At 43.2% G+C, this 13,061-nt stretch overlaps 1 protein-coding gene across 1 annotated transcript; it reads right to left on the bottom strand.

The window, feature by feature from the left end:
* Positions 1-3,769: 3,769 nt before the first annotated feature.
* Positions 3,770-5,100, bottom strand: LOC119314730 (BTB/POZ and MATH domain-containing protein 1-like). Its single transcript, XM_037589421.1, has one exon. The coding sequence runs from the start codon at positions 5,073-5,075 to the stop codon at positions 4,020-4,022; it is 1,056 nt and encodes a 351-aa protein (XP_037445318.1). The 5' UTR covers positions 5,076-5,100; the 3' UTR covers positions 3,770-4,019.
* Positions 5,101-13,061: the final 7,961 nt, after the last annotated feature.

Here is a 13,061-nt window from a genome sequence, read left to right as displayed (position 1 = left end):
TGACCCATATGCGGTTTTCCCTTCCGCCGGAGCCCCCAAGCGCCCCCCAATGCGCTGGGTTCGCCGGGCCCAAAAACAGGCTGAGCTGGCGGATTTCGGTGTCTTGGGGGCGCGACTTGGTTTTTTTTTGCGCTGGCGCGAAAAAAGTTGCTCTGGGGGCATGTTGGGGGCGCGGCAGGAGATACTCACAAAAATCATATACATATTGTTGGTGTTCTCTTTTTTTTTTAAGGATTCACTGAGTTACGTAGTCTAGGATTGCACACAAAAATCATATCTTTCTCATATAATCAATCTCTCTAAGCCCGTGATTACCCACCAGAGATGGCATAAACACCATATTACTGAGATATAACATTGCTCCTTTAAGGGATGAGCTACACAAATTGGCAGCCACTAAACAAGTCACAAAGTGTGTGATTTCATATTCCAAACTACATAGACTTACACATTCCTGGGAAGCACCAATCCTAGCTAGCTAGTGCACGTTCCTGGGAAGCACCAATCCTAGCTAGCTAGTGCGCCAGCCACACCGTTACAAGCTCTAGGATAATAAACGTTTAATATTTATCAAAGTAAAAAAGACAGGAGGAAGGACATATTTCTGATCATGACAACATTAACACAAATATTACCGCAATTTATTGTATCTATTGACCGAAGCAAGCATGACATAATATGTTTATACGCAGATATTCAGTTTGCTAACCAACCCAGACATGTGGAACTTTCCGAAATTGCTGCAACCATGACAGAATTGTTTCTTTAATGGACAAGATAGGTCTTGGGAAAGCTGATCGCACACCCTCTTTGAGTAGCCAAATGTTATGATTTGGATCAAAGCTTCTATGACAGCAAGATCTTATAATTAGCGAGAAACTCCTTAAAAGACTATCCATGAAAAGAGAATCATCCTTAATGTTGATATTTTAACTTGTTAGATGCAACAGCGCAGACCCTCTAGAATACTGGTACTGCTATCTTCGTTTTTATTTATGTGATGCTGCCTAATCAGGCACAGTGCAAGAAATTCATTACAACACGATCAATGTATTCCCATAGCTTAAGAGGTATCTCGCTCATATAAGACATGAGATTAGATCATGGTTAAAGAGATGAATAGTACCTGAACGTAGGTCGGTGGAGCCCTTGGTATATATAAACATACATATAGTATCAAATTCTTCAGATTCAATTAAACATGTTTAACATCAAAGCAGAAGCAAGAAATTCATTACAATACGAGACGAGATTAGACGAGATTAGATCATGATTAAAGAGATGAATAGTACCTGAATGGTGGTCGGTGGAGCCCATCAAGGCCTTCAGGAGGTGGACCATGCCCTAGATAACCCCGAGCCTGTCAGCAATGAGCTCGGGCAGGTTAACCGGCTTCTCCTGGGCTGTCTCTATATTACATGTACATATTCCCACCGTGACGCCCAATATGTATGTGTCATCTAAAATCATTTGTAACAAGCCAAAACACAAATAACTTATTAAATAGAATACAGAACTTACATGTAATTAAACTGCAAGAAGGTGAAGAAATAAAATAGCGAGTACGTGCAGGAGTCCATACAATGTTTTGGAGGTCAATTTGAACTTCAATGAAGCATTGCATGACCCTCTCGGTAGACCAAAACCTATATTATCTTCCTGATACTCCTGCTTGGATTCATATTTAGTTCAATGCCTCCATGGTTACTTCCGCAGATGATTCATAAGCACTTGAAAATTAAAGAGAACATGCATATAATCTGAGCATATACATGTAGTAGCTTCTGAAGAGCCTTCTTTTGGTAAGAAAGCTTGCAAAGAACCTAAGGTTTTCTAAATTTCTAATAAGAGGTAGACATGATATTTATTTAAAAAGCATAAATAAGAGCCTATAGTACTGTCCCAATAATAAATTTGTGGTTCAGTATAGCCTCAACAATTGATCTCCTATCGTAATCCGGTTTAAGCACTGCCTAAAGAAACTGGAAAAAAATCAGAGTCGGTCTATCCTTGTTGAAGATCGCTGGACCAAAATAGAGTTACTAAATCAACAATTTAGTTTATATTTAACATGTTAAATACAATACCCATGCATCATCTATATAAGCTAAAGTTTTATGAATACACAATTTTAAGTATACGTGATAGAAGCAAAATGAACGAACTCCGGTACCATCACCGAAATATAGAAATTGTACAACTTAACTGTAATTGATCGTCTTGGATCCCAATAAGATGAGTCCTTATGAAGCTGTATACCTAGTTGTGTACCCTCTTTGACCTAACCTTGAATGAACTCAGTTTCACACCCAGATTTCCCCCTGCTTCCCTTGCCGCTTATCTCTTCCCTACTGTCAGCACCAGCCACGTCACACGTGTCCTTTCAATGTTGCAATGGGCATGCGCGCACTGGGGGGAGGTGCCTTCCTCTACCTTAAAATATCATAACTGACATACGTGCTTGAGTCTCTCCAAGTCACGATTGCGGGCACACCCGTACGTCCTCCCTGATCTCCATCGCTTGCCCATCTCTCATTCCGGTGGCACCCTCCACTGGATATCATGAGCGCGACGGGTCGCCGTTTCGACCTTCTGCGGCCGCGCGCAGTGGCCTCCTCGTGGTCCAAGCCGGCACGTCTGCAGCCAACTGTGGATAGCTCACGGCTCTGCTGCTCTCCATCCCGTCGGTCTTCTCGCCGTCGGTGTCGGTACATGCGTCGATGTTCTTGACCTCGAGCACTCATTGGTCCTAATGACATTTACAACAGAGTAGGCTTAGAAATAGGGTGAAGTTGAAGAAAGGCTCCTCAAGTGGCCCTGGAGTACATTTGTGGTAACCACAATATCACCATCAACGACCATAACTAATATGCACTTGAAGTGCCAAAAGAGAAACTGCTTACAACATGGGAGAAAGCACGAACAAAGCAATGGCAGCTCAGCATGACCCGCTAACCACCCACCGGAACAAATTTGCAAGGCAAATAAGAATTCTAACCAAATATGCAATAACTTCTTTGATGTGATACTGCCCACATTGTGAAGATCCTATCATTACCTACATAGGTGCCAAGCCGCCTATGGGCCAGAGGCAACAGTTCGCGGAAGTTCTTTATCACTTCATCATTAGCACTAATCCTGCAGGAGCCCACACTAGGATGATCAAATCTAGCAATAATTATCTATGTTTCTTTCTTCTTACTGTAGTAGAGTCGTGCCACGACAAGAATAAATGATCACTATCAAATATGTATGAACATGTATTTCCGTGTTTAGCAACATGCAACATGCATGGTGCCAATAAATTAGCTTATTTCTTACTTATTTTACTGTATCCACAATTTTACGTACAATAATCTGCTATACAAGATAGATAACACTAACTGCAAATAGTAAACACAATTCATATGAACACATGGTATCGACAGGCATAGCGTGCCGCCGCACAGGCTATGCTAGTACCCTCTGTGATGAAAATTCAGAAAAGTGCCCAGTTGCATATAAGAATTTACTAGTACAAAAAATTAAATCTCATTTGTTAATTCCATCTTTGCTTGGTCTGACAACAATGTCAAGAAACAATTTGTAACTGTCTCTAATGAAATATAGAAGTTAGCATTCAAATATAAGTTTTTCATACAGGTAAAATGAATTATCTCAAATGTGATCGCCAAGAACTCAAAGTTTTGTCATTCTTCACATAAAGCCAGCAATTAAGGTAAGCAGACAAAATAGTAACTAATGAGCTACCATAGAATCATATATATTTATATCAGATGGACCAACCATACATTGGAGACATACATTTATAGAACGAACCACTTTGTCCAAAAGATCTCCGAAAACTAAAAGACTTGGCAGCCTCATCTTAGGTCGCTATGTATCAAAAGTAACTATGTAGAAGCCAACCCATGATGGGAATGCTAGATCTAGCACGACTTCATTTTCTTCTCCAAACCAACATGATAATGATCTTCTAGAACTGAAGGACAAGCAGTAGCTCATACCAGGTTGACATACTAAATTTTGCGGGACTTAACTGTCCTCTCAAACAAATCAACAATGATGTCAGGAAACGATCTTTTGAGATGTAGATACCCTTGGCTTGCGAGCACATCATTCATTCTATTCGAAGAGAGCATAAATTCAATGCAAGCATCTTTGAGATTGCTGCAATGATACTGCTCAGCTAGAGCTAATATTGTCGCCACAGTCTCGACATCAAGACTCTTGCATAGCAGGCCTTCACATATCACCTTCATCCTTTCCATTGCATACTTATCTGCAGCCACAAGTAAGTGCTTAACCATTTCTATTTTGTCATTATCATCTAGATCAACCATGGAAGGCAATGAATCCGTGTAGATGAAGTGAAGAAATGCCTTGAAAACAGAAGGTTGCATGTCATCGATAGTTATGTCATGTGACTCTTTCTCCCCCATAGCCATTGGCCCATAGAACTTGGCGTCAAAGACTGCTGACCGCATCGCAAGCAAAATCTTATGAGCAAAAAAAATCTCCCCTTGAACCTTGAAAGTCACATCTGCTCCTTTCTTCCCCTCTAGCAATGTTGCAAGATTATCCGAAAGCTCAGAGGGTGGCACTTGGATCTCTAGTGTTTCCTTGATAATTCGGACCTCCCACTCCATAACGAGACAATCATTCCGCACATACGTCATCTCGGTGGTCTTCATGAACTTCTCAAAGCCCCAAGATGGGCTTTTAGGGCCGAACACATTTGTCACTTGGCTGCTGAACACCGGCTTAATCATATGCCCCCTAACCGCATCTAGATGCCACAACCTGTAGAAAGCCCTCACCAAGGCGTTCTTGGTCAGGAGCTTGAGGAAGACAGAGGCATAACCTTGGCTCCTCTCATCCCCGGAACCATTGGGGTAGTAGAGGATGCACCATTCGTAACCGCTGATGGAGAAGGGCGGAGAAGAGAGGAATTCACCTCTATCGAGGCCCTTGAGCAGGCTGTAGCCGGCAATCTCGAACGCGACCGTGGCCTCCGTCGTCTCTTGTGTGCGCCTCGACGGCACCCTCACTATTGAACCCTGCGATGCTGCCATTGAGGGAGTCGGGAGCAGGAGGGGGGTCGGGGCAGGGCGGGCAGGGCTCTCGATGAAGGCCCTCGGCGATGCTATTGGTGGGAGGGTGTGGGTGGAGGAGTGGCGGCGGCGGCGCGACCTCAGAAAGTGACCGGGCGGATTGGGGGAAGGTTAGGGTTTTGATTTGGAAGGGGGAAGTTTTGTGTTGTATATAGAGACATTATAACTTAGCACTTTTCCAGCCATCTTAGACCATTAGCAATATTAACCGTCGGATGCGCTGTTGTTGGCGTTCCTGTCCGTAGGATGCCCCTCGTGCTCTCGCTCGGGCTTTGTTGCGGATACCACAGAGCGCTGGATGGTACTGGGCCGCTGCTCCGATAACTAATTTGGATGTTTGTCATCGATTTGGCCCAGATCGGCTAGACGTGATGCGTTGACCGCGAAAAAAAGTGGTAACACATCGTCTGCACAGGAGCACCTGCGCAGCTCTTGCCTGCCGGTGGACACGCCGTGCCTCGCATGGGGCCGAGCCTATGGTCGGGCGAAGAATGGCTCGCATGGACACCACGCCTGCAGTCCGACCCACATGAGTTATACGAGTCTCTGACTCCGACCAACGTAACATGAGCTATATGTGAATTTGGTTTGGTGAATTTACGGATTTGTTTAACTGCCGAAATTAGATAGCTTCCTGATTTGTGGTGCTCATTCTACATTTCTACTTGATCGAAGACAAGGGTTGTTGGGCATGGAAAAGGATTAATTTTTTCACTCCAGTAGTACCAATGCGTGGGCTTTCTCCATTCTTGTAGTAACTTTGTACTTTGGCTATGTGGTGGCATCTACATTATGAGCAATTGGGCACATTGATTTTGTTTTTGGAAAATAAAATTGTACTAGCATGTGTTATTTAAAGATTAGGGTCTGCATAGCTATCTACGTATTGGCAAACCTTTCTATAACTTGACAATTCAATGTTGATATGGTGAATTATGTATCTTCATTTCTATAGGCGTAGTGATCCATTTATTCTTGCGAAATATCTAAACTTCCCATGAGCAAAGGAATTAAGACAAAATTCTAAGTTCGCCTAAAATGGTACATTGTTAATATTACTCTTGGACAAACGCTTCGTGATAAGCAACTATGAAAACAATTGTTATATGATTTGATTCTTATTCTATATGATGAACATATATTTCATAAACCTTTATCGCATGAATGTGGATGGAAGCATATCACTTAAATTGCAAAATTGTGTGAGAAAATCCAGTATACTCCCTCCGTCCCAAAATAAGTGCCAAAATGTTTCATGACAAATGTATACAAGTTGCTTTATATTGCTAACAACTAAGAGACAAAATAGACGGGCGCACAAAGATCTAGTATAAGATAAGAATTAGTACTAACTCTTATTCTTAGGTTTTTACGGTTTTATTTGATGGCACGAGAAATAAATTTGCAAAACTTCCCCCTTTCCAAATTTGGAGGCAGGATGAAGGAGAACAATTTAATCTCTCTCCCAAATTTGCATTGTTAAGTTTTTTCTCTGATGCTACATTACTTAGGGTGTTAGATGAATGTGGCGTAGGAATTCGGCAGGGGATTGATCCTCCTTCGTCTTGTGCCGAATTCATGTCACTTATTCGTTCAGGGAGCTCGCTCAGGCTGCCCAGTCCAATGCAGCGGCCAGGGTTAATATTGCATTCATACAAACCCATGCACACTACGTAGATCATAGGAGATAGCATAAACTTAACAATTCAGACATCGGACATCCTATTAGTTAATCCAAAAAGGCCAACGAAGTTCAAATTCAACCCAATAAATTACAAAACATTAAGACTCAGCTACCTATAAGCCTTCACAACGACTTGGGCTCTTAGCCATCGGATCAAGTCGTACGAACGCACACGATTTGCCCGATCGTCCAGATTATTTTTTTAGGGAAGCTCGGTCAGAGTCACGGCAAACAAACACCATGGCAAACCCTATTTGGCGCTGCAGACGCCCGTTACAGGGCATTTTGCTAACAGGTGCCTGCAGCGCACACCCTCTGCGAGATTTTGGGCCGCCCCGTTTCTTCCCCTTTCCTTCTCTTTTTCTGTAAAAACTAGAAAAAAAAAGGGGGGATAGTCCAGTTTCTTCCCCTTCCCTTCCCTTCTCTACGTAGATCATAGGAGATAGCATAAAAACTTAACAATTCAGACATGGTACATCCTATTAGTTAATCCAAAAAGGCCAACGAAGTTCAAATTCAACCCAATAAATTACAAAACATTAAGACTCAGCTACCTATAAGCCTTCACAACGACTTGGGCTCTTAGCCATCGGATCAAGTCGTACGAACGCACACGATTTGCCCGATCGTCCAGATTATTTTTTTAGGGAAGCTCGGTCAGAGTCACGGCAAATAAACACCATGGCAAACCCTATTTGGCGCTGCAGACGCCCGTTACAGGGCATTTTGCTAACAGGTGCCTGCAGCGCACACCCTCTGCGAGATTTTGGGTCGGCCCAGTTTCTTCCCCTTCCCTTCTCTTTTTCTGTAAAAACTGGAAAAAAAAGGGTATGCAGCAAAGGATTCGAACCTGCAACCTGTACCATAGGGTAGCAACGCTGCAACCACTTGAATCAACCCATTCAATGTGACAGGTAGCTCATTTTTCTCCTATTCTTTCGCCAAATAACGACCAGTTTTCTTTTTATTTCTTATCTTTATTTCTGTTTCTTTTTTCTTTTTTTTCTTTTGCAAATGCGTGAACTTTTCTCAATTTTTGGAAAAAATATAAAAATCAATGAACTCTTTTTTATATTTGTGACCTTTTTTCAGAGTCGATGAATTTTTTTCGAATTTGAAGATCTTTTTAAAAACTTGATGAACTTTTTTTGAATTTGATGAACTTTCTTTCAAATTTGGTGAACTTTTTTCGACTTTGATGAACTTTTTTGTAAAATTGATTAACGTTTTTTTATTTGATGAACGTTTTTCAAAATCGCTGAACTTTTTATCAAAATTGATGAACCTTTCTCAATTTTGATGAACGTTTTTCATATTTGATTTTTTTTCTCCTAAAAATCTGTGAACATTTTTCAAATTTCATGAACTTTTCTGCAAAATCGATGAACTTTTTGAAATCAATGAACTTTTTTCAAAATCACGATCTTTTTTCCAATTAATTCAAAAAAGGTTAAATGGTACAATAGATAAATAAAATAGCGATGCAGCCTTGTTATTATGTGTTTGCCTCTGTTACTAATTAGCAATAGCAAGTAGCTCGTCTGGCAGTTGGCACATGTACAACAACAAGACTTGATAAGTTCGAATGTTGTAGAATGCAGTTTTATTTTCCTTTTTTTGGAGCGCGAACAGGCGCCGTATAGGAGCTCCCCAAAACCGTTTCCATGCGTTACAGTTTTTTTTTTTTTTGAGACAACCATGCGTTACAGCTGCTCCACAGAATGACCTACACTTTTCATGCGTAATCGGGCTGTTAGAAGGCCCAGGTCCAGTCCAACTCGTGCGAAGCAGACATGTCCCTGTCCCCGAGCAGGCCAGGTCGTCCAGTTTTTCTCGCAATCCCTATATCCTCTAAGAAAAAAACTGCTCCTCCGTTCGTCAGACGCTGCGCCGCCGTCGTCCTCACGATGAGCTTTTGCAGCTGGTATGCTTTGTCGTCGGTTCTCTCCACTCCCCATGTACTTTTCCTAAGCAGCTCCTCACGGTGGGTCTTCTCCTTAGACCTTGTACAATAAAAGATGCTTAGAAAAAATGCTTAAAGAAATAAATCAGGCTTTTTTTAAACACCGGTGCTTACTTGTACAGGGTAGACGCTTAACTAAGCGTCTCTCCTGTAGAAATAGGCACCGGTGCTTCAGTAAAATTCGGTTTATTTTTCTAAGCACCTCTCTAAACACCTTCCATTGTACAAGACCTTACCCTTTTTTAATAGTTCTACCATGCCAACTGCATCGTCCGCCCGCGTCGTCGGCGTCCAATACCGGATGTCTCCCTCCTGCATCCGTCTCCATGCCCTTTAAGCTATAACGGGTGTCCCTCTTTCCGTCCCTGAAGCTGAAATTGCCGCCTGCTCTTGGTTATTGATGGATTGTCTGCATCTTGTAATACTGGTAATTAATTTCCGCTATCGTTGCGTTACCACAATCTCCCATTCTCCATCATATATTATGCCTCGCACTGTCTCTGCCTTCTTGCCTTCCATCGTCTTGGATATCCAGCAATTCCCGCAACATCACCATTATGCCAGATAATAGGGTTTTTATTGTAGACAATGAATGATGGACAAAAAGATTGCTCTATGATCAGGTACAAATTCAGGTCTACCGATTTTAGTTAACAATCTCTCTGTGTATGGTGAGCCACATGTATTTTGTGCTACGATGTTACTCGATTTAGAAATGATTGTGCTTTGGTGATTGGTGGTTCGGGGTTACAAGGACGACGAGGGAATGTATCTAGCTGAAAAAACATGATAAAAATAAATAATAAATTACCTCTCTTCTGCAGATTCGAAAAGAGCCCTTCTGAGAACATCAATTTGAGCTCTTCCAAGCTAGAAGTGGTGATCCGGAATCAAGAGTAGTTTGGTCTGATGGCTCAGTGTGATTGTCTTGGTCTAGGGTATCATTTTGAACCTCGAGTCAAGCATACAAGAACTTAAAACCGATACATATGTCGCGGGCAACATAGAATCATGAATGGAAAAGCAGAATGTCGTCATGAGGTAATTTTATTCCACATTTTTTTCAACACTAAATCTTAGAGCAACTTCAATGGGATGATCCATTTCGTCCCCTGGCGTCCGTTTGGGTCGGCACGTACGCAAAAGGCGGCCCAACGTGCCGATCTAAACGGATGCGCGTCCGCTTTTCGTCCGCGAGCAATCCATTTCCGGCCCATTTTTAAGCCGGATTGCGTCGGTGCGGACACGAGACGGACGCGCGCGCTCGCCTTCTCCTCCCTGGGCCCGCTGGTCGGTGGCAGATTGGCCTCCCCCCATCCAACAACAACCCTCGCCCGTCTCCTTCGTCGCCGACGCCTCCGCCCATTTTTGCGGTGACTCTGCCAGGTGCCGACGCCTCCGCATCCGTCCAGCAATGCCTCCCACTCCCACGTCGCCCGCCACCGCCGTCTTGCCGCCGGGGAGCCGACTGCTCCCCACCACCACCACCACCACACAGCCGCCCGCGACCAAGAAGCCGTCTCGCCGCCCCGGGCAGATCCTCACCGGCACACTCGTCGGACGCCGGCAGGGCAGCTAGCTGGTCCGTGCGCACCACGAATCCCTTCGTCGACGCCCGCAAACTATTCGACAGTTTGCCAAGATGCAAAATGGACTCCGCCGACGAGTTCTTTTTTCACAATTTCCTTTGCGACTCCGACGATTCGTCGTCCGATGACGAGGAGGAGATATTGGCTACCGTGTTGGTCCATCACCACCTCAACAGCCAGCGGCCGTTGTTCCGTCTTCCGGGCCACCTTCCAGCATTGAATCGCAATCGAGAGAGCGGGCATTTCCTTCTTTGACAGGATTACTTTGATACAACAAACCCGTTGTTCAGACATCAAAAATTCCGTCTTTGTTTTCATATGAGTAGGCATCTTTTCAACTGTATTAGAGAGGGAGTGGTCGGCTATGATGATTATTTCGAGTGGAAAGAGGATGCCGTTGGCAAGATTGGTACTCTTATCAAAAATGCACTACCGCCATCCGAATGCTTGCATACGGAGTGCCCGATGATCTCATTGACGAGTACGTCCGTACAATAGTAGAAAAAGGGTCAAATGTGAAGCACATTAGTGCCGGTTTGAATTTGAGTCAGCACTAATGTGTCCATTAGTGTCGGTTCCAACGGCTAGGCGGGCGGACATCATTAGTATCAGTTCTTGGGCAACCTTTAGTACCGGTTCATGCCACGAACCAGTACTAATAAGGTTGTGGTTAGGCTGGGGCCCCCACGAACACCTTTAGTATCGGTTCATGGCATGAACCGGTACTAGAGTTTCTTAGTAAGCTGATTTTTAGTCCCACCTCGCCAAGAGAGAGGCAGTAGGAGCGGTTTATAAGCCGTGAGTGCTGAGACGATGAAGGAGAGGCGCAATGCTCACCTACATGTTGTTTAGCTTCAAGTCTTTCGGAATAGCATAGATCGCACGGAGCTATGTGCAGTGCAATCTACATTATTCCGAAAGGCTTGAAGCTAATTAACCAGCATTGCACCTTTTTTTTATTTTTAATAACTTATTTGAACTCCAGACTTTTTTGCGTTCAGTATGCAGCATTCAAAGTGCCATCATCAATTTCCAACACGTTCTCACATCATTTGCTGTTTTTCAGTCATTTACCGATTTGTTTAGAGAGCTAAATGACCGTGAAATTGAAAATCACTTCAAAATGAACTCTGAAAATGTTGAAACTTGGCATAGTATCATCATTTCATCCGCATAGCATGTGCGAAAGAGTAGAGAGGGTCACGGCAAAAACTGGACGCACTTCGTGTACAAACTGGACAATCTCTTTCGGAGTATCAGGGTTTCGGACGAGAACTCATCTGTTACACGGGCACTTCAATGTTTTGTAAACTTATTTGAACTCCAGGCTTTTTTGCATTCAAAATGCAGCATTCAAAGCGACGTCATCAATTTCCAACACGTTCTGACATTATTTGATGTTTTTCAGTCATTTACCGATTTGTTTAGAGAGCTAAATGACCATAAAATGAACTCTGAAAATGTTGAAACTTGGCATGGTATCATCATTTCACCCGCATAGCATGTGCGAAAGAGTACAGAGGGTCACGGCAAAAACCAGACGCACTTCGTGTACAAACTGGACAATCTCTTTCGGAGTATCAGGGTTTCAGAAGAGAACTCATCTGTTACACGGGTGCTTCAATGTTTTCTAAACTTATTTGAACTAGACTTTTTTGCGTTCAGTATGCAGCATTCAAAGCGACGTCATCAATTTCGAACATGTTCTGACATCATTTGCTGTTTTCAGTCATTTACCGATTTTTTTAGAGAGCTAAATGACCGTGAAATTAAAAATTACTACAAAATGAACTCTGGAAATGTTGAAACTTGGCATGGTGTCATCATTTCACCTGTATAGCATGTGCGAAAGAGTAGAGAGGGTCACAGAAACTAAATACAGAAAAGAAAACTACTCAGAAATAAATAGAAGAAATTAAATAAAGCAGAAAAGAAAAAACTATATAAAATAATTACTCAAAAATAAATAATGCAGAAAATAAATAATGCAGAATAAACTACTCAGAAATGAATAGAAGAAAATAAATAAAGCATAAAAGAAAAAAAGAAAAAAATAGTCAAAATAAATAGAAGAAAAAATAAATAATGCAGAAAAGAAAAAAATATAAAAATTACTCAAAACTAAATAGAAGAAAATAAATAATGCAGAAAAGAAAAAACTATAAAAAATTTGTTGGGGCATTGCCCAGTGGGCATGCCAGACCTAGGGTGTGCAAATTCAGGCCCTGAAGGTCCGGCAGGCTCACAGGGCAGTGCGCCATAGTTAGGCCCAGAAGCCTGCTATATAGAGGAGTTCGAAGGAGCAGCCGCGGCTGGGTTTATAAACCAGTGCGGCTGCCCTTCGCTCGGCGAGATGAGACTAAACATTGTGCACCGCGGGTGGCAACGCAACCCCTTTAGTACCGGTTCATGGCTCCAACCGGTACTAATGGGGGCCTTTAATACTGGTTGGAGGCACAAACATGTACTAAAGGGGTCCGCTTCCCGCCGCTTGACATGGCCAAAATTGGCCTTTAGTACCGGTTGGTGGCTCCAACCGGTACTAAAGGCCCCTCCTATATATATGGCACTTACGAAAAATTCAGTTTTCATCCGCTGCCCGTCTTCTATCCAACTTCACCATGCGACTACATCGTTGCCGCCGCCGCCGCGCCGTCGCCCATCGCGCGCCGCCCCCGCCGCCCGTCGTCGCCGTCCCCGTCGTCCCCGCC

The sequence above is a fragment of the Triticum dicoccoides genome, chromosome 6A, assembly GCF_002162155.2.
Source record: "Triticum dicoccoides isolate Atlit2015 ecotype Zavitan chromosome 6A, WEW_v2.0, whole genome shotgun sequence".
Classification (NCBI taxonomy): domain Eukaryota; kingdom Viridiplantae; phylum Streptophyta; class Magnoliopsida; order Poales; family Poaceae; genus Triticum; species Triticum dicoccoides.
This window is presented reverse-complemented; position numbering and strand designations above follow the sequence as displayed.